This window comes from Hippocampus zosterae, chromosome 19 (assembly GCF_025434085.1).
Source record: "Hippocampus zosterae strain Florida chromosome 19, ASM2543408v3, whole genome shotgun sequence".
In the NCBI taxonomy this organism is placed as follows: Eukaryota; Metazoa; Chordata; class Actinopteri; order Syngnathiformes; family Syngnathidae; genus Hippocampus; species Hippocampus zosterae.
Window position 1 is genome coordinate 6,571,481 of NC_067469.1, and position 23,060 is coordinate 6,594,540.

Sequence of the window (23,060 nt, forward strand, 5' to 3'; positions counted from 1 at the left end):
GTGGGAGGGGGTGCAGCATGGTGCAAGAGAGGGGGGGGGGCGCCGTGCAGGAGTAAAACTTTGGTGTGAATGACAAAGAGGGAATGAGAAAAAGGGCTCTGGTAATAGGGACAGAGTTGAGCTGTGTGCTGTAGTTGGGGGGGGGGGGGTAGAGAGCAGAGAGGAGAGAACTGTAGCTAGGAGAGGGAGAAAAAGATGGCCAAATAGAAAGCGATATGGCGAAGAGAGAGAGAGAGAGAGCTATGGTCTAAGAGAGGGAGCGCTATAATGTGTGTGTGTGTCCGTGCGTGCGCGCGCGCGTACGAGTGAGATAGAGAGAGAGAGAGAGAGAGAGATCTGCAGATGGTTATAGGAGAGAGAGAAATAGAGAGCGCTATGGTGTGAGAGCGAGAGAAGACGAGCGCGAGAGCAACACGCGCTCAGGAAGACGAGCGAAGGAGGCACGCGGCATGTCTCGAGGATTCAGGTAAGTTTTTTTTTTCCACGCTTCAAACGCCCTTTCGTCCCATTTCCACATTGGCTACACGTGCACGCGCCTGGACAGGCGTCAGGCAAGGCACCAGCGGAGCCCCCCTTTTTTTTTTTTTCTCGTGTTCGAGGGCCGCCTCAGTCATGACAAGGCTACCGACGAGATGCGGCATGACAATTCCACGGACGCTCTTCGTGCTGGTGCTGTTTGTCCATTGTGCTGGAATCTGGTTTGGGGAAGAGTCCACGCCTTCCTTTCTGAATCCACAGCGCCCGATTTACTCCAAACCACCAAGGGACTGATAGAAATCAGGTTCGGATCCGGACCTTTAGGCGTCTTTATTTCTTTACTGTGTGTGAATTATTGAACCAGTGCAACTTTGGGAGATTTATAGTCTCGCTGCGTATTTTGAATATTGACAGAGGATAATGCAAAAAAAAAAAAAAAAGAAAAAAGAAAAGCTTCATTTTGGTCTGTTAGATAAGTTAAAATGCATGATCAGTTTCTATGTCCCTGGTTAGCCAATTTGACATCTTGCATGTTACAGTGTTGAGCTGAGGTCGACCTCCCACTCCCCCCCAAATAATTGTATTTACATTAGAAATATGAAATTGTTATATTTTGGTGAGTGACGACTGTGAAATCACAGAGTTACAAGAAAAACTTTGTGTTGGGTCAATATCGTCGTTTTCTTATGATTAAGAAAAAAACGTTTCCGTTAAAATGCACAAATTATAATGTTCGGCAAATTAAACCGTAATGTGCTGAAAAAGTCATGCTCACGCGTTTAAAAAGACGTGACGAGTATTGTTACAAAATGTGCATAAATACTGAGAAATACGTCCTAATAACGTTGAAATATACCAATATACTTTTTTCCAAGACGTACTTTCACTCTGTCATTAGAAATAAAGTTCCTTGTTTATTTTCATGTCTCAGGGGGTGCGAAGGCACCAGCCCATGACTCCACCTCAATAAGACAAAATGATCATAACAATAATGACTTCATTTTTTTTTCATATATGTTGACTCATTTTGTGACGTTCTTGTCTAAAAGTTTTTTTTTTTGCCCCCCCCACTCCCCGCATCTAGATGCGCGTACACGAGGTGCAGGCGCGGCGTCCGCAGGTGGCTGGGATAAACCCCGACGTGACCTCAGCTGCTATGCCCGGCCGCTAAAGATGGCTCCCCTCGCACTGCTCCTGCTCCCCGCCTTGCTCTCCCGCCTCCCGCCCCCCTGCCACGCCGCCGGCATCCACGAGCGGGCCGCCGTGCCTCGCGCCGTCTCCCGCTCGGTGGCCCGCATGGACGGCGACGTCATCATCGGCGCCCTGTTCTCCGTCCACCACCAGCCGTCGGCGGAGAAGGTGGCCGAACGCAAGTGCGGCGACGTCCGCGAGCAGTACGGCATCCAGCGGGTGGAGGCCATGTTCCACACCCTGGACCGCATCAACGCCGACCAACAGCTGCTTCCCAACATCAGCTTGGGCTGCGAGATCCGCGACTCGTGCTGGCACTCTTCCGTGGCTCTGGAGCAAAGCATCGAGTTCATCCGCGACTCGCTCATCTCCATCCGGGACGACAAGGATGGCTCCAAGTGGTGCGTGGACAGCCAGTCCCACTCCAGTCAGCCGCCGCCCACCAAGAAGCCCATCGCCGGCGTGATCGGGCCGGGCTCCAGCTCGGTGGCCATCCAGGTGCAGAACCTGCTGCAGCTCTTCAACATCCCGCAGATCGCCTACTCGGCGACCAGCATCGACCTCAGCGACAAGACGCTGTTCAAGTACTTCCTGCGGGTGGTGCCGTCCGACACCCTCCAGGCCCGGGCCATGCTGGATATCGTGCAGCGCTACAACTGGACCTACGTGTCTGCCGTGCACACGGAAGGTAAGAGCGTCTATCCGGCTTCTCTGGGTTGCAAATGATACTTTTTCAAATCCAAACTTCGACTTTTCACACTTGGAAGTAATCCGCATGGAGACTCTGACTCCGGAAGGGTTCTTGAAGGATCCTCCACAGCCCTTTCGTTCAGGTCTTGAAGTGGTTCACGTCTTCAACAATAAGTTCCTTGGTGTTCTTGATAGCCAGGAAGTGTCGGGTGCTCAGTACGTTGGGCCACATTCACAAACGTAACTCAGCCTAAACACGAACTTTTTGTTCTTACTCCGCAAACAAATTTAGAACCTCCTCAGAGCACGATTTCACACCAATGTTGTCATCAGAGCAATTATCATCTCATAAAATGGCAACTTTGTACACTTTACTCCTATTTTTTTTTTAATTTTCCCTTGTGGCCCTAAATCCAAGCGCGTAGTAATCCTTTGCACGTCATAGCACGCTGAGCTGGCTCGCTCTCCTTTGGCAAACTGCTCATTTGCTCAGCCTAACAGCCCACAACGTAATTGCTGTCAGAGGGGGTGAATTGTGTCCACACACCGTCAGAGATACACACGCTCGGGGCTTGAACGACTTCCGATTTTTTCTTTTCTTTTGTATTTAACAGTCCGCTCAGTGGATGTTAATTGAGTCGATCACCCGATGACATCACATGTGTTTTTTTTTTGTCAACTTGATGTGGCCTCAAATGTTTGCATTCAATAACACAAAACCACTCCAGGTAAGAGTGTGATTCGTGATTCGATGAGTGTGGGATGAAGGTGTGAGCAAAAAAAAATTTTTTTGGGAGGGTTTTGTGACCGCGCTGCTAGTTTGCTACGCCGACGTGATTTCGCATTCATGTCGCGAACGTCAAAACACTGCCGATGAATTGACCTGAAGCGACAACCGTCATTGCCTCAGTGGTAAAGTCGACGCATCGACTAGTCAACTAGTTACCTCAATCGCTAACACACACATACATGTGTTTTGATTGACAGCCCACCTGACACATTGCCCACCCTCCTGCCCCCCAGACACACACACACCCACACACAAAGTGACTGTTGCTCCGATATAGTTAAGTGGCACAGCGCCTCGTTAAAGATTATCCTGTCAATTAAACAAACGACTCAAATAATCATAAAAAACGTTTTTTAAAAAAAAGGAATAATCACAGTTGAGTTTTATGACCGTCGACCATAATGAAGGTTTTCTCCAGGAAATTATAAATGCAGTTTGGTTGCCGCGGCAACAGTCGGGGCCTGGTTGTGAAAGACGCAAGGCAAGTACCTGTGCGGATGCTGCCATTGTACTCGACCGGGCTGCCCACCAGCCGCCATCTGACGCTTGTAAATACTTGCACATAGTCATGGGAGAGTGACACGGGTCCGTTAAAAACATTCTCGAAGCAAAATCTTCTCACTCCGCCATTTTTTTTTTTCACCCGCATGATTTGTCCTGTTAATTTCTTCATGCGACAACACGCACGGTTGATTGGATACGTGTGTGCGTATAATCCAGCACTGCGGCTTTGTGCTCAATCCAGATCGTGACACGGCGGTCCACGTGGATGTAGAAGATTTAAGCGAGGAGGGCGGGGGGGGGGGGGACTGCTTTGCTGGGTTTCTTGATTGGGATGCTGTGCCAGTGCAGAACAGACGAGGCCCGCCTTGCCTTTGATTGCAGGGGCTAAAATCCCCGACACTCATTATCACAGGATCAAATCTGGGCTAACAAGCCTGAGCCAGAGGCCTTTTTATATGGGGGCAGGCATGTATTCATACATTCTAATTAGGAATGGACATTTCTTGAAATTTCCTTCATCAACTATCAGGATGATGACCGTATTTTCCCACACGATAAGGCGCACACGAAAGCATTCCATTTTCTCAAAAGCCGACCGTGTGCCTTATGATCCGATGCGCTTTATATATGGATCAAGATTTGATTTTCTTGGATGTAGAATTTGAAATGTGCTCTGGGGGTTCCACAGGGAACTACGGTGAGAGCGGCATGGAGGCCTTCAAGGAGCTGGCCTCCCAAGAGGGCTTGTGCATCGCCCACTCGGACAAGATCTACAGCAACGCAGGCGAGAAGCAGTTTGACCGCCTCCTGAGGAAGCTCCGCGAGCGCTTGCCCAAAGCGCGCGTGGTGGTGTGCTTCTGCGAGGGCATGACCGTACGCGGCCTCCTCATGGCCATGCGGCGCTTGGGCGTGTACGACGAGTTCCTTCTGATCGGCAGGTGCGTGAATAGCAATCACCGTTGATGGCAAACGGGTGACGGCGTGTTTCTGGTGCGTGCGTCGCCGCGGCAACAAACAAGGAACTGTGTGGAAATAGCGTTGGAAAAACAAGTGGTGTTCCACAAGGCTCGATGCTTGGTCCATTTTATGTCAAAGTCGAAATGAGTGGGTAGTTTGTAAAGAAAACTTACTGTTTTCATTTGATTGGTCTGTATTCTTTCCCTCGAAGTGATTTTTGATACAGTTTTACGGCAGTTGTGACTTAATGCGAGCGGGTTATTGAACAGAACTCCATCGTAAACCAAAGAACCCCGGAGACAGATGTCAGCAGTATTCCACAAGGCTTTGTGCACAATTTTATTTTAATTAATTATATTTTTTATAATCATCTACATTATAAGAAATGCCTGGCCAAAAAAAAAAAAAAACATCAGAAGAAAACTCGTGGCATTCCGCAGGGCTTCCTACTAGGTCCACCAATTTTACAGTAACAGCAGTTTGACTTGACATATGGTAATATCCATTTGTAAAATGTACACACCCCTGCCCAAGTAGACACCTCCCCCATCTACAGTTAAGTCGAAATATTTTGGGGAACTATTGCATATGAGCTTTTAGATGCTGTATTTTTGGGGCAAATATTGCAAAGGTTGTGACATCCCTTATCTTCGCTTCATCCAGAAGAACATCTTTTCTAGAACATCTCCCAAAGGAGTCGGATAAAAAAAAAAGGGGATGATGAGTGCTGCTATTCTGTCTCTCCGTTTATATGTTGTACCACTTATATTTAATTCATCCCCGCATGTTTAAGTTGCCTGCCTGGGGAAGGCACTCATTCTTTTCCAATGCAGCTTTTAAATTATCCATAGTGACGACACTCTCGGGGTATGAGTTCCTTTTCCTGGATTCATCTTTTTTCTTCTGCGTCCATCGGTGATGGGCTGGGAGTTACTGGGCCATAGGGTGTGGGGGGCGCGGGGTGGGTTGGGTGGGAAGTAGGTCTGTAGTTTAGCTTTTTGCGGATGGTCTCCATGGATGGGCGACACGCTTGCTTCTGGGTCAGAGAAAAAGAGAGAATAACAGAGCAGCACTGAGCCACTTCACATGATAAGCTGTGTGTGTGTGTGTGTGTATGTGTGTGTGTGTGCATGTCATGAACAAATGAGTGGAGCAGTACGTTTTGTTTTGAACGTCACTGATTCCATCGCTCCAGTTAAGGCGGAAGCCGTATGGATTAAGAAGGAAGAAGTGGCCCTGGAGAAACACCGACTCTGACAGGCACCAGTGTACTGTAATCTTTGTTCAGAAAGAGAGGCAGGCGCAAGTGTTTCAGAGGCACTACGAGCCCCTGTAGACCCCCCCCCCCCCACCCCCCTCCAGAACAGCTACTGGTCAGGTATTTAAAAAAAGATGAAAAATGTATTGCTCTTTTTTTAGAGGTTGAAGAAAGTTAAAAGCACATACAGGGTGGGGGCCTGAGCTGCCGTTTTTGCCCTAATGAGCTCTTTTCTGGTTTTACAGTTTCCCTTCTGCTCGTAAGCAAAATGGAAGCCATACCTGCCGAGTTGGCTGTTGGCTGCTGTGATCATATCTCAGGAGCTTGTTGTGACAAAGCAGTTACGACCCTAGTCGATGAGGGGGAAAAAAGTGGCCCTGTCCTCTTTTTTTTCTCCTATTGTCGGTGGGACACATTCAAATTTTGGCTGAGCATTCGGGTAAAAAAAAAAACAAAAAATGATGGAGGCTGCCGAATAAGCTATGTGAAAAACGTTTTTGGAGAGCTTTTGTTTTCGCCGCCGGGCGCCAGGCTGCTCTTCAGACGAGAGCCAGGTGTGCCAGGTGCTCGACCCACACGCATTCACCGGGCGACCCGCAGACAGCTCTCAGCACCATGCTTTGCATCCACTCTGCTCCGGAGTGTCTCTTGTCTTTTTCCTCTGTGGGATGTCACTCAACAGTTTGGCTCTGTGATCGAGCGTCTTGTGGTTCTGTGATTTGGACAAATAGACAGTTTAGTTAGCAGCATGGCAAATTAGCGCCATGCTGCCAGTTGTTCCTCATAGGTTTAAACCCCAACTGCTGCCTTACTGTGTGGAGTTGGAATGTTTTTTTGTTTTTTTTTGCTTCATTGACATAAAAAATAATATATTGATAGATAAACTGGTGATTTCAATAAAAAATATTATTGTTTGATGTAAAGTTATATCGGGAACGGATTAATTGAATTTACATTATTTCCAATAGGAAATATTTATTTGGTTTTTGGACTCTACGGTTTTCATCAGTTTTTGGAGGGAATTAATCACGAAAATGGGTTCGACTGTATAGCAGAGGTTCACTTAAGAACACAAAGAATAACCTGACACCTGTTTTATTTTGAAGGATGTGCTAGCTTGCAGCAGATGTGAGAAATTATGCTGAATGAATACCCGGTTTGGCTCATTACAATTATAATAGTAGCTATTTTCCACGGTATATTCAAAGCTTTTGGGCCAGTGAATTTCTGTAGGCAGGGTGATGAGATGCTTTCAATATCCCGACACTCTAATTGGCAGAGGAGGCGTGGCCATCGACCTTTGTTACATAACCTGACAACAACAGCAGGCTGGCAAAAAAAAGAGAACTTTTTAGAACAACCACTCGCATCCAGCTGATGTTTTTTTTCCATGTTCTTTTTGCTTTTTCAGCTTTCTTGCAGCTTATTAAATTTTTTTTCTGTTCCCTTTTTTAACACCAACGATCCCACGTAGTGCGCCGCTGTCTAACGTGCGATGAGTCCTCCCTCCCCGCATACTATTCTTAAATATTCATTTGCCACCTACTCAATTATCTCCGCATGTTGGCAAAGTCATACCCGAGCTTCTTCTCTCCCCGCTCGGCCTCGGTCGTCGACGTACATCCGAACGAACCGATCGGCATCAGCCGATATTTTTGCGATCATCCCTCTGGCTCGCGCATCTTGAGCGGCGGCTTGGTGTCGAAACCCCGCCGCCGCTCTCCCTTCTAATGCCCTCTCCGAGGCGCTTATTACTAAACATCATTTACATAAGCTGCTTTTCCACATGGAACACTAATTTGAACACACGCGAGATCTATTTCGCAACCATTCTTCGCCCGCTCCTGACAAAGGAATGTTCTCGTTGTACCTCTTTGTGGAGCGCTGACGTGACACACCGATTGGAAGTGGCGTGTCATTACCTTGCCGCTATGAAAACTGCCAACACGGATTGTGTGCTTGTCAGGGCCCAGCCCGGGTTTTTGCTTTGAGCTTGAACACATGGAATATTCCAAAGTGAGAGCGAGAGAGAGAGAGAAAGAGAGAGTGCTAGCATGACACATTTAGCTGTTTCGTTCCCAGGCTTTCATCTCCTCACCATCTCAGGGAGAAGCAAGCGGAGGATGTGGAATGGTGCCGAGTGGTTTGGCGAGTGGAGATTTTCGCACGAAGAGCGAAATAAAAAGCCTTTTAGAAAACAAATTCAAATCAATTGGAGTCTTAGGGGCCTGTTTTTGTGCCCAGCACAAAACTCGCATAAAGCGCTGTCTCACACCGCGCATGGATGGAGTTTTCTTTCTCTCGAGCGGGCGTTTGCGCCGTTGTGGGAGGGAATGCTGCTGACTTATTTGCAGTGTAAATGCGGGAAACTGGTGCAGTACATTCAAAAGGAACTGCAAAAAGGTTTCCATTTGCGAAAGATGTCAAGTTGGCCCTTGGGGGACTGCCTTCTACCCCCCACGCCCCATCATGCGTCCTTGTGTGACAACCGCTACTCCCCACTCGCCCCCCCCCCACTCACAGCCAGATGACTGCTTTCCAGATATATATATTTTTGTTTTCCCATTCCATAAACATTATTTTCACAGCACATCCCATCAACTCCTTTATTCCATGCACACCCGAGTAAAAACGGCTTTGCGGGCTGCGTTTGAGCCGCCACCATCACCGTGTTGTTTGGGCTCATGACAGAGGGCTGGTGGGTTTGTCTGGCGGCGGATCTGTCACTCAATCTGTCAGCAGCGTCGCCAGAATATGGCTGATGTGTGGGGAGGAAACAAAAACAACACAGACTGTAATTAGATATCAGGACTCGATGGCAGCCGCTCCGAAGTACGGTATTGACATGATCCCCTCTACCAATACAAGATCTGAATATTTATGACACGCTTCGGATGGTATCGTGGGAATATCACCAGCACCCTTTCGTTTTAAAATAGTGCGGTTGCTCCACGCTGCACTATAGTTTAACTGTCACATAAACCTGCGTGCATCCCAAAATAAATACCTCGCTCGAATAAATATTTTCCAGCCCCTTTTGCTAGCCAAAACAGCAGCACCTCCTGAGGTCAATAAGCAGTCTTTCAGATAAATGAAATAGCAGTGACTTACCGCAGCTTGTATTAGCATTTATAAAATTAAAGGCCTCGCCTCTAATAAATTGTCGCCCCAGCCGCCGTTTCTGGAGGGATACAGCAATTCCGTTTGCAACGTAGAAAGTTTTCCTCCCATGGAAATCCTATTCTCAGTTGACATTAAAAAAAAAAAACATTATCTTAACTCTCAGGTGCGGCAAGTAGGAGCCGCCCCGCCTCGACCAAATCCTTTCCCTTTTTCCTCTTTTTAAACTAACTCATCGTGTTGGTCCTCCAAGGGGACGGGGGTCTGCATGTGATTAAATCTCTGCCCTGCCAATTAATTCATGGCTTCATAAATATACAAATGCACAAGCCAAACTGAAAGTAGATCATTGGGGGAGAGCTCGGGGAAGCTGTGTCACGAACGGATGATCAGAAAGGCGCCTTTTTTGAATGGCAAAAGTTGTCAGCTAATAATCTCAATAACCACGAGTCACTTTAAAGGATATTCTTGCCTTCGGTTGCAAATTTACTTGCGGAGATAAAACCGACTTGAATAATTCACAGTCTTTGGGAAAGAGGAAAAATAACCGGGATGCAGATCTTACTGCCAAGATTAGTCCGAGCCTTGGGCTTTTTTTTTTTTTTATCTCATCCTACTGGGAATAAACACTTTGCTGCATTTTATTCATACGCTTATGCACACAGTGATAATAAGTGGAGCAAAAGTGAAGAAAGATGAGACGGATATTTCTCTTTTGCAGTTGTTTGTTGTCTATTTAACCAATGTCGAGAAGAGTTTCGTCATACATAGAAAAATTCGAATACATATATCCTCAACAACGTACTGGGAGTAATGTGTGTACTGCAAAAATCACTGTTGTTTAGGTACTTTTTGAGATCGGAGGCCATGACACGTTCTGCGTTGGCGCAGGTGAGTTAAGACTGAAAACTCATTGTAAATGGACACTGGCGACGTTCCTCAAGGCTCCGTACTAGGTCCCCAGATTTAGAGATGTAGAGTTGTTCCACAAGACTTGCTACTGAGTGCACAGATTTGTTTTTTAATGTAATTTTTTTTTTTGTGAGTCAAAATTATCTACCATTACCGCAGAAATGTTGTGGCATTTTTCCACAAGGTTCAGTGGTCGGTCCACAAATGTTCTTTATTGAACCAATGGACAGAGCAGTATCTTCATATATTTAGATTTTCAAACGCATCCGTCAAAGATCCTGCGTGTACTTTAAAAATCACTGCTGGGATCGTGTTAGAGGGGCCATGTCAAGAATCCTTCCTTCAACACTCACGTTGTTGTGGTGTGTCCAGTTTGGCGGAACCCCCAAATTCGAAGGGCGCTAGAGCTCAGCTACCATCAATTGTGCCGCCCATGGAATGCATCGCCGCAGCCTACTGAGCTCTTCCTGCTCGGATGCCTCTTTGAAAAGAGTGATAGAGGCCATTACGGTGTCATTGTAAATGCCTCAGAGCACGCTTAATCGGTTCACAATATGTACCCGCAAAGCCTGGGCGGAGACGCCGCTTATTTATCACGGTAGTCCAGCACATCGATCGGATTGATAAATGTGGACAGTAAACACACTGGATCCGCTTTACTTTGACTTGGCAAAAGTACTCACATTCTGTACCAAAGGTCACTAAGGTAATGTATAGCGATACTGAAATCACATATTATGAATGAACATTCATTGCGAGCAAAAAAAAAAAAAACAAAAAAAACCCCAAATCATTCCAAACTGGCTCTTTCGGACTGCGGCATACATTTTTTCAGTTAATACAAGTCGCAAAACCAATCAGCTGTGCTTCAATCGAGTTATAAAAGTGCTCCTCAGGTATTTCAGACGCATATTGTACTGTAATGGGTCCTTTGATAATGCAGCGCGACGCCGCAGTGCTCTCAAAGTGCGGCGAAATTAAATTCCGTCTCACAAATAGATGTCACCCTGGTGGTCCAAAAAGAAGTGATGAGGTTCTGCCCCCGCCACGTTGAGTTCAGCACCATCCTGAGAGAGCAAAGTGAGAAGATGTCATTTTTGCCCGAGAACACATTCCTGTCTCCAGTGCCTCGTGAATTATTTGTGCAGTGGCGAGTTGCTCTTCTTCTCGCTGCTGTTTCTCCTGTGCGCCTAAAAAAAGGAAATCTGTCTCCATTTTTCACTGAATAGGACCAGTAGGAAATTGTGCTAACCAACGACACAAGTGCAGTTCCTTTGATTGCACAAACGATGTTGATTATAGGCCTAGGATATATCATGCACATTTCTTTTGGGAGGGGGGGATCTAGGATATTCAAACATAAATGCATCAAACATAATGCAGCAACACATGTAAACTTTAAAAATACTCACAGGGATATATTCTTTATCCTCTGTGAGGAAAAATGACTAATATTACAAGGGGTGTTCAATCAGGCTATTATGCTGCAAATACCGATTCCGATCATACTGCACATTTTTCAACTTTAGAACTGCTCACTATTAACCTGTCAATTAATTACCATCCCTTTTTTTGTAAAACAAAACAAGACATTACTCCAAACTGAAAGCGCAGATAATGCATGGACGTACAGTATATATGAGATTGACATTACAATACATGAGGCTGAAATCTGATTGGACTGAAAAATAATAATAATAATTCCACACATGTACTGGAAGAAGTGAAGCCAATTGAAATGCAATGAAATGAACAAATGAAAAGAATCGACTCTGGGGAATAAATTACAGAAGGCCTTGTTGGCGTTGTCCACCCACCACTGCCTTTTAAGGAGCTAATAAGACAGGACGACGATCAGCCAGGCAGCACCTGGAAGCACCTTTTGCCCCCAGATACGTGCTTCAGTCCAGTTCTAAAAGGCCCAATCGTGCTCCATCACTCGGCTTATATTGTCTCACATTTGATTGTGTCTCCTCTTCTTTTGATGGACGCTAATTAAGGCCGGAAAGATCTGACCTACACACACACACACAGGCAGACGTGTCCTTATATGTCAGCCTGAGCATTCTGCGCGCGCGTGTCTGTGAGATAATTGCTTCCACGGTGAGTCATACCTAATTGGCGTGTAGATGTCAGTGGCGCAGGTATTAAGGCTGCGTCCCACCACGGCTCAGGGAGAACGAGCAGAGCCCAGAGCGCTTGTTTGTCTTTTATTCGCCCGTGTCCTGTTGGCTGTTTTTTTTTATTTTTATTTTTTTTCCTTAATGCCCGCCGGCAGACTGCATGTCCAAATGAGCTTGTTAGGTAGGGTACGAGATTGCAGAGGACTGGAAAGCCAACAGTCACGGTTAGCGGCGTCACTCTTGAGATGTCTGTGTCTTTTTTAAATTGACTGTAACTTGCCACTGTTCACCTTGAGTGTTTTGAGGAAGCCTCGTTCATTCCAATGCGGCAAAAACTAAATTGAAGACCTTGTAAAGTGAATTCTCAGCCATTATCCCGCGCAGTTATGACATCACGGTCGGCTAGCTACCAATGGCTACATCCTGAAAATACATTTGCATTTCAGGAAACCCGCCGGCGTGGCTGCTTGAGAGTGCCTCGTTGTTGGCTGTGAGTGCACGCATGTCCCGCAGAGAAAGAAAAAACAGTGGTGGGCTTAGAACCAAAAAGCCAGTGTGCGGAAAGGGGCTTCACGTTGTCATGACCATATTAGAGTGCCTCATTGTCACGGCATAGGAAAGCCCAACAATGACCCACTGGGATATATTTCATCTGTCACTGGCTTGAAGTATTTCATTCATTCACTCCAAAAGACGTTTTTAAACGTCTTTTCAGACTTGGTCTAGAATTGGCTTGTTACTGAATGAGTTTTAAGTTATGTGTAGGCATAAAAATGATGCTAGACGACGTAGCCTGAATTTTTCCAGGTCACAGCGGTGGTATTTGATTGACAGTTGACGGTAGAGTGGGGCGTGGTTTCAGCACATTGCTTGAGAGCAGATAGGTCTTGATTTTCACCTTTTGAAGCCTCATTTTTAAATCTGAATCTTTATTGTTATTAATTTTTAAAAACCATTTGAATTTGGAAGGCACTCTTCATCGGGGTGTGTGAAATATACAAGACATATATTCATTTTAGCTTCACAGGGACTTCACGGCATTCCACGATGTTGCTTATTATTGAACAAAAGTGTCTTTGTTTTAAGATCATCCATCCATCCTCCATCCTTCCGTATGTCCGTCCATTCATCCAACAAGGTCAATGTGAGCCGCAGCCGGTGTCCATCCTAGTTGACATTGGGCCAGAGGTGAGGTACAGTTCCTCGGCTTCATTAGGGTTCAGCATTTGCGCTCACACTATATAATTTTTTTTAATGGGTTTTTACTGAATATTTAGTTCAACGTAAATAACGTAATAAAATGTCTTTCTCGGTCTCGATACAGCGACGGGTGGGCTGACCGCGACGAGGTGGTTGAGGGCTACGAGCAGGAAGCCAAGGGCGGCATCACCATGAAGCTTCAGTCCGCGGTGGTCAAGACTTTCGACGACTACTACCTGAAGCTGCGATTGGATACCAACACCAGGAATCCCTGGTTCGCCGAGTTCTGGCAGTACCGCTTCCAATGCCGTCTGCCCGGCCATCCTCAGGAGAACAGGAACTACAAAAAAATCTGCTCCGGTGAGTGGAAGCCACGGGACCTTTTTCTATGATCATGTATTAATCCAAAGAGTGTAAAAAATAAAAACAAACAACCGATTTCACAAACAATAGATTTCACATTTTGTCGTTAGCTTGAGCTAGCTTAAAAAAATGACAATTGTTTTTTTTTTCTCCCTCATTATTCCTTCTCTTTGCTCTCATAAGGTGACCACGGTAAATTTTGCGATTGTTATCAACACCGTTTGAGTCACAAATCAAATCGCCCCAATTGACATTGTGGAGCAACACTTTCATAGACTTTCTCTTGTTTAATTTGATTTTTTTTAGACCTTCAGGGTGGTAAGTACATATTTTACACACTTGTGGTCATCGGAACGGCACAGTGCACGCTGTGAGCACTCGATAGTTCAAGTTGGACTGACGCCTTGGTTAAAAATGTCGTCTGATGGTTTGGTTGTCCGGAATCGAGGCTTCATCGGTTAAACCTGAAAGTGGACACAAAAGTCATCGTTTGATTAGACCATTCACTGACATCACACCTTTTAGTTTTCGGCTCAAGATGCATGCTGATGTTTTTGTTGTATATTTTCGAGGCATATTTTTCATCAATCCCAAAATCTGTACCACTTCCGAGGCATGTGACACTCTAACCTCCACTTCTAGATCACCCCCAACCCATCCCACATTTTGAGATGTTACTGAAAAAAAACCCCTGCAATGCTTTCTCTTTTCTTTTATTGTCCCCCGAACAGGAAACGAGAGCCTGCAGGAAAACTACGTTCAGGATAGCAAAATGGGCTTCGTCATCAACGCCATCTACGCCATGGCCCACGGCCTCCACGACATGCACAGCGAGCTGTGCCCGGGCCAGACGGGGCTGTGCGAGGCCATGGAACCCATCGACGGCAGCAAGCTTCTCGACTACCTGCTCAAGACGTCCTTCAGGGGGGTCTCCGGTGAGGACATCTACTTCGATCAAAACGGAGACACCCCTGGACGGTAAAGAGCCACACGCTGCTCCATGCGATCAGTCCGACTTTTAACTCATTCACTCCCAAAGACGTTTTTCTTTTCAGACTTGGTCTAGAATTGGCTGGTACTGAATGAGTTAATGAAGGCGGTCTTCAATACCTGCGCCGCAATCCGTTAGCTTGAATGCAATTGAGCGCCCTCATTTGGGATCTTAGAAAATCAGTCCCCTTTGGCGTTCCTCAATTTTCGTACAGAAAGTATTGAGGTGCGAAGGATGTAATTCGTTTAGACCGGAACAGATTAAGCGCATCGTTCACAGAAGGGGCCCGCTTTCATCTGACTCCACTCGAACGGACAGCGTTTGACAGTCGAAAAACCCCGGCGTGTCATTCCTTTGTCGGCTGGAAGTTAGGCGTTGCCGGCGAAATGGGCCCTTATCACGCGTGACTTGTTGCCGTGACGCTCAGTGCGGCCGCGCGCTTTCTAAGTGGCGCCGGATGGGAAATGTTACGGCTCGGACTGTCCCTGCCTCTGAGATCTGGCCAAACCTCGCGCTCTCGAACGTTTCAGGTACGACATTATGAATCTGCAGAACGTGGAGGACGGCCACTACGACTACATCAACGTGGGCTCCTGGCACGAGGGGATCCTGAGCATCGACGACAACAAACTGTGGATGAACAGCAGTGACATGGTGCGCTCAGTCTGCAGCGACCCCTGCTCGAAAGGACAGATCAAGGTATGGGGCCTCGTTTGTTTTCTGTTAACTTTGCCATGAGTTTGAATAAACCAAAATGTCTTGTGGGAGGGAAGGGGGGGGGGGTCAATAGCCAATTAGTGCTCGTAAATTGTCTTAAACTACATGCAAGTGTGATTGAACCAACGTGCCAGTAGTTTATTACTCATCCTGGTGTAACTTGTGAGCCATTTTCACAAAGAGGTTCTGAAAATGGGCTGCACCAAAAATAATTTTCAGCCAACACGCAGAAATCAGCAGCACGTGATTTTACCTGCTTTGATGCGGGATACCGGGGAGGTAGTATCTTGGAGATGCGGAAACCCCTTAGACCCCCTTAGATGCAGACGGCATACCAAGGTGAATGAGACATTGTCACCAATTTCAAGCTTGCAAGAGGAGCAATTTTGTCCAGAGTTGTTCAAATGGATCATTTGTCACAATACACTCAATATGGGTCACTTTGACTCCGGTGGTATATTCTCCATAGGTGCCGGCCGATGACATTAATGATGTGGGCATCATCAAAGGATTTTGAACTGAGCTTGAGGGGACCATCCATTGGTGATAAGCTAATGTTAAGAGTGCACCGATTAGCCCCGCCATTGTTCCCCAACCGATATCAATCAAAGCGCAACGGTGGATTCACTCAAGATGTGCTGATGTTCAAAGACAAGGTTGAAGTGGTTCCCCTTTCGTAGTTTCCAGCATGCATAATCGTACGCTTTCCATTCGCACCTTTGTCACTGATTGAACGTGATTTTATTTTCCTTTGTGTGGGGGAGGGGGAGGGGTAGTGAGTCATCGCTATTGTCCTCCTTGGTAATCATCCAAATCATCCTTGGCTGCTAAAGTGGCTGCTTGTTTCTCTTTGTCCAAGGACACATCGTGTACAGGCATGCACATTTGTTGGCTATTTGCTGTCCCGCCAATCTGTGCTAGCGTATTTCTGCAAATAGTCGTCTCATCATCCTCCACTTGAATCAACAGACCTCGAATAAATGTCAGGAAACAACAAACAAACAGGTGATTCCAGTTATGGAGTGATCTATGCCTGTGATTCTCCAAAGTTTTACACCCATTAGCACTTCAATAAATATGCTAGCTAACTTTTTAAGGACCGCCATCATGACCAATGTGAAAATACAGTCGCGTAGTAGGCCCGAGTGTTCACCGAAAACCTAGACAGTGTTGTTGGTTCTAAAATGTTTCTCGAAGAATATTATAATGGCTTCATGGATCTTAGTCATTGATGGTCGTCAATGGAAATAAATGAGTTCAAAATACATTTGTACAGTTGGACATGGTCTACACGGGGTGCGCCATTTACTTGAATTGATGAACGCCGAACCTCCAAACAGACACCTCAGCAGTAGCAGCAAAAGATTCGTCTGTTTAAAATTCTATTTAAATAAACACTTGCGTTCACCCGAGTTTGGGGACATGCCCTGATTTTCCTCATCTGGAGCTGATTGTTTTGAGTCAAGCTTTACACTAAGTTGCCCTGAGGGAGGATGCATCCTCTTCTCACTTTGTATCCTGACCCACTTATCACCCTGCTTTACATATCACAGCGCCGCGAACAGCTGGCGCAGGCGCGGAATGTACGAGAAAAAAAAGCCGGCGTCCTTGTCCTATAAAACGGCGTATCAACAATCGTCAACTTGATGAATTAGGACGGCGTGACGGGAGCGGCCCGCTTGTGTGTTCGCAGGTGATCAGGAAGGGCGAAGTCAGCTGCTGTTGGATCTGCACCACGTGTAAGGAAAATGAGATCGTCCTGGATGAGTTCACATGCAAGGCTTGCGAACTGGGATGGTGGCCCGCCGACGACTTGGCAGGTAGGAGACGCCAAGTTTTTGGGATGAGTGAGAGGTTTTTTTATGCGGGGGTTATGTGAGATTATTTTTGTGAGAGAGGTATTTTGCGAGAAAAAATACAGAGAGCGCACACATTTTTTTTTTTTGCATGTGTAAGACATTTTTTTCAGTGAAAATGGAAGGTGTATTTTTTTTGTGAGAGTTTTGGTGTGTTCGTTATTTGGGTAAATGTGAGTTTTTTTTAAAAGTCCGTGTGAGAGTTTTGGGGGGCGGCCCGGTAGCCCAGTGGTTAGCACGTCGGCTTCACAGTGCAGAGGTACCGGGTTCGATTCCAGCTCCGGCCTCCCTGTGTGGAGTTTGCATGTTCTCCCCGGGCCTGCGTGGGTTTTCTCCGGGTGCTCCGGTTTCCTCCCACATTCCAAAAACATGCGTGGCAGGCTGATTGAACACTCCAAATTGTCCCTAGGTGTGAGTGTGAGTGCGAATGGTTGTTCGTTTCTGTGTGCCCTGCGATTGGCTGGCAACCGATTCAGGGTGTCCCCCGCCTACTGCCCGGAGACAGCTGGGATAGGCTCCAGCACCCTCCGCCACCCTAGTGAGGATCAAGCGGCTCGGAAGATGAATGAATGAATGAATGTAGGAGGGGGGTGGGGGGTTGAGATGTTTTTTGGTGGAAAGTTTCAAGTGTGACATTTTAATGTGAGTTTGTTTGGTTTGTCAGAGTTTTTGAGTGAGATAATTTTTTTTCCTTGCTCGTGAGGCTTTTTTGGTGTGACTGCCATTTTTTGTGGGGGAGGGGTAAGTGATAGATTTATTTTTTTTAATTTACTGGGATTGAGAGGGGTTTTTTATTTGTTTTTTTTTTTTAATTTATGAAGGTGAGTACATTTGGCTGCATCTTTTGGAATCAGTACTTGAGTGCCTCATTCTACCAAAGACCAATAAAGAGGTTTCTCAGTCTGCGTGTGAGAGAGGTACATTTTTAAGCCTTTCCGGCACCTCATCGCTCACCCCGTTTTGCTTTCCAGATTGCCAGCCGCTGCCTCTGAAGTATCTGGACTGGGCCGATGTGGAATCCATGGTGGCGGTGGCGTTCTCCTGCGTGGGCATCCTCATCACCTCCTTCGTCACCTTCATCTTCATCCAGTACCGCGACACCCCCGTGGTCAAATCCTCCAGCCGAGAGCTGTGCTACATCATCCTGGCGGGCATCTTCCTGGGCTACATCTGCCCGTTCACCCTCATCGCCCGGCCCACCGTTCCCTCCTGCTACCTGCAGCGCCTCCTGGTGGGCCTGTCGTCGGCCATGTGCTATTCGGCGCTGGTGACCAAGACCAACCGCATCGCTCGCATCCTGGCGGGCAGCAAGAAGAAGATCTGCACCCGCAAGCCGCGCTTCATGAGCGCCTGGGCGCAGGTCATCATCGCCTTCATGCTGATTAGCGTGCAGCTCACTCTGGAGGTCACGCTCATCATCCTGGAGCCGCCCGAACCGGTCAAGTCGTACCCCAGCATTCGCGAGGTCTACCTCATCTGCAATACCAGCAACCTGGGCATGGTGGCGCCGCTGGGCTACAACGGCCTGCTCATCATGAGCTGCACTTACTACGCCTTCAAGACGCGCAACGTCCCGGCCAATTTCAACGAGGCCAAATACATCGCCTTCACCATGTACACCACCTGCATCATCTGGCTGGCTTTCGTGCCCATTTACTTCGGCTCCAACTACAAAATCATCACCACCTCCTTCTCCGTCAGCCTCAGCGTCACCGTGGCGCTGGGCTGCATGTTCACGCCCAAGATGTACATTATCATCGCCAAACCCGAGAGGAACGTCCGAAGCGCCTTCACCACGTCCGACGTGGTGCGAATGCACGTCGGGGACGGCAAGGCGGCCGCGGCGTGCGGGACCAACAGCTTCTTCAACATATTCCGCAGGAAGAAGGCCATCTCCGGCAACGCCAAGTGAGTCTGCTCTTGAGTTGTTTCACCGGACCGTTATTCCGAGTACAGTGGCGCCTTGAGACGCAAGTGTTACGTTTCATCATCTACCTTGCGTACGTCACTTGTTGAATCCAGTTAAGACCACGAGACTTAGTCAGCCAATTTAGTTTTTTATGATGTATAATATCGAGTGCTGTTTTTCGTGTAAAAAAACCCACAAATATATATTTTTGGGGGTGAAGGTGAGGCTGGAATTGGATTAACGCCATATTTTGTTCATTTCAAGGGTAGGAGATGATTTGCCATGCATGTATTTTGAGTTAGGCGTGCGGTCGGGGAACAAATGGAACTCGTATCTCAAGGTGCCACTGTCAAGATGAACGCTCAAATGATTCATGCGCGCTAACGGTGATTTAAAATGGAGATGAGGTGTCCAGAGTTGAACAGGGGTGAACATAAATTACCCAAAAGCTGTTGATATGATATGATATAGTTTTGATTTCGATTGGGAGAACCAATTATTCATAAGTGTGACTAGGTGTAAAGGTGTGGCAAATTAATCGAGGCGCAGTGTCTGTTAAAGCAGAGAACATTTTTTTGGGGGGGGGGGGCTGTATTTGTGCCTCCCATAATGCATCATTTGAGCCCTCACGTATAATTTGCGATTGTGTGCTATACTTCCCGATGTTGTTCTATGCTAATCACCATCCATACAAACGTCAGAAAACCAAGCCAATCAATAAGGCATTGATGCCGAGCCCGCTAAGATGGATTCGAACTCCCTTTCTGACGTGTTTAAAGGACGCAGAGGAATACAACTTGCGCACGTCAATTAGCCGTAGCTTCAGATTTAGAAATCGTAAGACTCACTCTTTTTGAGATTCACAGCAGTGACACAAGGATACTTTTGTGAAGTAAGGAGTTGGGCGGAGTTAATGTTCCATTGTTGTCTCTCACCCCTGCTGCAATATGCCGTCCTCCTTTTTAACCCCCTTAGATAAGCAGCCTGTTGGCAAACATCCATTTGTCTCACTTCTCTGAGGGCTGCGCTTGCAACTTAGCGGTACTCATAGCTGATGGCTACCGGCTTGTTAGCTTGTGGCAATCCGGTTCGGCGAATGGCTGCGAGCTCGTTAGCGTTTTATCTTGTGAGAACCAAATTAATGGCAGACATTTTGCTTTTTCGTTGGGCTTTTGTGTTCACTTTCACAACACGCTGAAAAACAAAAACAAAAAATAAAAAATGGCCGACTGTAGCAACTACTGTGAAAAGCCAAACGGAAAGCCTAATGTTAATTCTGTGACGCTATTAAAAATGCACTGAGGCACAGGAATCTGAAACTCAATTTTCGCTACGTGAGGACAGCTGATTTTGCCTTGGCCGCATCAAGTATTCCAAGTCATTTAAAAAAAACAATCACACAAAAAACACAAATGATGGCTAAAAAGGTACCCCACGAACAAATGGCCCCGCCCACAAGTTTAAGACCCCCGGTCAAGTGGGACCTAATGACTTTGCATCACAAGCACTCCAAGAAGGAGTCAGCCCCCCCCCCCCCCCGCTGCTTCCGATTGGCCACAAATTAATCTCATATTTGACTTATCGCAGCATGAACGCCTCTGACTAACCACCCTGCGCGCGCCAGCCCTCCGACATTTGTCCACTAACCCCCTCCCAGGCAGCGCAAGTCGACCGAGTGCATTCTTTTTTGCTGACTCATTTAGTCCGCGTCACATTGTTCTGTCCATTTTCAACTGGTAATTGGAAAACAAAAAAAAAGAATGACCAATTATTTTTTGTTTTTTTTGACATTTCAGCTTTAGGCTCAGATTAAATTGCAGTGAAATGTGTTTGTAGCTGGAAATGTGCATTAAAAAGTTTGCAGAAGGCTGTGGTACAAAGCCCAATGGGCCTCCACTTTTTGTGAGTTGCGTAATTTTAGATGAAAACACAAATCACGAGAAAAAAAAAATCAGTCACCTATTCACTTTTTGATTTTCTATTGCCAATGAAAAATGGAAAGAACAAAAAAAAACTGATCATGAAAGCTGAAGTTAACAGAGGCAACGGGGAGATCATAATGCGGAGCGCAGCACATTATGAATCATCGGAGCTACTAAATGTCAGCCATGTTGTCTTGTTGCTTTTCCGGAGCGGCCGCCTTTTTTCCCTCCCCCGAGATGGTAACTTGAGTCTTTGTCTTCGTTCGTAGTTCTAACGGCAAGTCTGTGTCATGGTCTGAATCAGGTGCAAGACACCCTCCAAGCGGGGGCAATGTGTGGCACAGACTGTCTGTGCATGTGAGGAAACAGGAAGCCTCCCTGAATCAGACGGCGGTCATCAGGCCCCTAACTAACACCCCCGACCCCCACAGTTGTCAACCCACCGCCGCCCGCGACCTTGGCACAGACCCCCGCCCGCCCCCGCAAGAGCCACCGCCAGGCGACGACAAGCGCCACCCCGGTCCCGTTCCGGGCCCCTTAGTGGAAACGCACCGCTCGCACGCCCCAGCCCCCCCTGCCGGTGAGCCGTTCATGGAGCTCACTTTAGCGGCACCCCTCGAGGAGGGGGCGCCCCCGGAGGAGCAGCTGGACCTTTTGCGTGATTACATTTATGACGCCAAGGACGAGGGGGCGGAGGGGCACAAGCTCCCCCTGGAGGACACCCTGGCTCTGTCCCCCCCGTCCCCCTTCAGAGACTCGGTGTGTTCGGAGGATTCCGCCCCAGGGTCCCCTTCCATGGAGTTTTTTCTGGGGGGTCCTCACTACACCGCCCAAGCCCTCCGAGACTTTGCACACAGCTCCTCGACACTGTGAGAGCAAAAAAAAAAAGAGAAAATGGTGCACAACATTTGACAAGCTTTGATTACTCCTACTTCTTTGTTTATTGATACGGCCATTTTGCTTGCTTCTATTTGTTATGAGGCTTACGTGAACGTCACACGTCGAAGAATATGGTTGAGTTTGGAATCGTGCGCCCGCTCAAACTTTTTTACAGATACAAATAATTCCACAATCGCGATCAACGTTAAAATAGAGTCGCATAGTAGGCCGATGTGTTTCGGGTGAAGCCACAAACACAGTTAGCACAATTTCAACATTTGCATTTTGCTTAATTATAGGGATCAAAAAAAATAATTATTTTTAAAAAAGAGAATAAAAAGTGTACCTCAAACACACCCTTCCGAACGATCAAACCCAAATGCATTGTGCTTAAAAGTTAAACACAACCGAACTGAAGGCTGCTATTCTTTCATGTGCCACAAGAGGGAGCCCACATGCCAGCTGACTTTTAGAATGGCCGACATACGTCCTGAAATGTTACGGGAGTAACGGCTGAATAAACGAATCCAAACACAGCCTGTGTCCGAAGGGCTGTCGGTAAACGACAACAACAGTGCCAAAACTCTTCAGCTTGTCATGCCAAATTTCCACCAGGTACTGTGCAAAAGTATTGGGCCACCTCCCCACAGCAGCAATTTCTTATCCAAATCTTAAATTTCAGCTTTACAGATGACACCGCTGCCTTAGAGGCGCTGTATGTTTTTTTATGAAGACAACCTAGTGATATCCATCTTTTCTACATTTTTTCTTTTCAATTCACAAGGGGAATAAGGAGACGTCTGTTTGCAGTGTGCTGTTTATTTATTCAAGTGGACACTGATTAATGGAGGCATGGCTTCTACTAGGGCGGAAAACATCCCTTGAGGAAATACACTTGAGGTGGTCATCCTATCCATTTTCTATATTCCTTTGGTAGCTGAAGTCGATTTTCTCTTCCAACGCCATCTCAAATGTCGGCTTTATACTGTAGGTGTCATGTCTAGACTGATGGCCGTTTTTGATGTAATAATGACGATGGCAAACGCTGACATCCGAGAGCACCGCCTGTTATATTACTTTCAGTCCTGCGTGGGGCGGTTGTCTTTTCAATGCCGTATTTATTTATTGTATCCACCCTCCAATTAACTGAGGCATGGTGTCTATGAGACCACTATTTGAGGAAAATGGCATACATGGTCAC

The 23,060-nt window shown here is 46.8% G+C and overlaps 1 protein-coding gene across 4 annotated transcripts; it reads left to right on the top strand.

Annotated features, from left to right (window-relative positions):
• The first annotated feature begins 151 nt into the window (after positions 1-151).
• grm1a (glutamate receptor, metabotropic 1a) lies at positions 152-21,902 on the top strand. Of its 4 annotated transcripts, none has more exons than XM_052052891.1 (10): positions 152-466; positions 600-781; positions 1,562-2,356; positions 4,341-4,590; positions 13,347-13,582; positions 14,317-14,563; positions 15,107-15,275; positions 16,987-17,113; positions 18,121-19,057; positions 21,250-21,902. In XM_052052891.1, the coding sequence occupies exons 3-10, from the start codon at positions 1,651-1,653 to the stop codon at positions 21,851-21,853; spliced, it is 3,276 nt and encodes a 1,091-aa protein (XP_051908851.1). In that variant the 5' UTR covers positions 152-466; positions 600-781; positions 1,562-1,650; the 3' UTR covers positions 21,854-21,902. The 4 variants fall into 4 exon arrangements, with proteins under 4 accessions (XP_051908851.1, XP_051908852.1, XP_051908850.1 ...); XM_052052892.1 differs by having other exon boundaries at positions 611-781; XM_052052890.1 differs by lacking the exon at positions 600-781.
• Positions 21,903-23,060: the final 1,158 nt, after the last annotated feature.

What these genes read in the sequence shown, in the direction of transcription:
- grm1a (XM_052052891.1), top strand. Translation starts at nt 1,651, where the DNA reads ATGGCTCCCCTCGCACTGCTCCTGCTCCCCGCCTTGCTCTCCCGCCTC. An exon ending in AACGGAGACACCCCTGGACG is followed by an intron (nt 14,564 to 15,106) that starts GTAAAGAGCCAC and finishes CGAACGTTTCAG; the next exon opens with GTACGACATTATGAATCTGC. An exon ending in GCTCGAAAGGACAGATCAAG is followed by an intron (nt 15,276 to 16,986) that starts GTATGGGGCCTC and finishes GTGTGTTCGCAG; the next exon opens with GTGATCAGGAAGGGCGAAGT.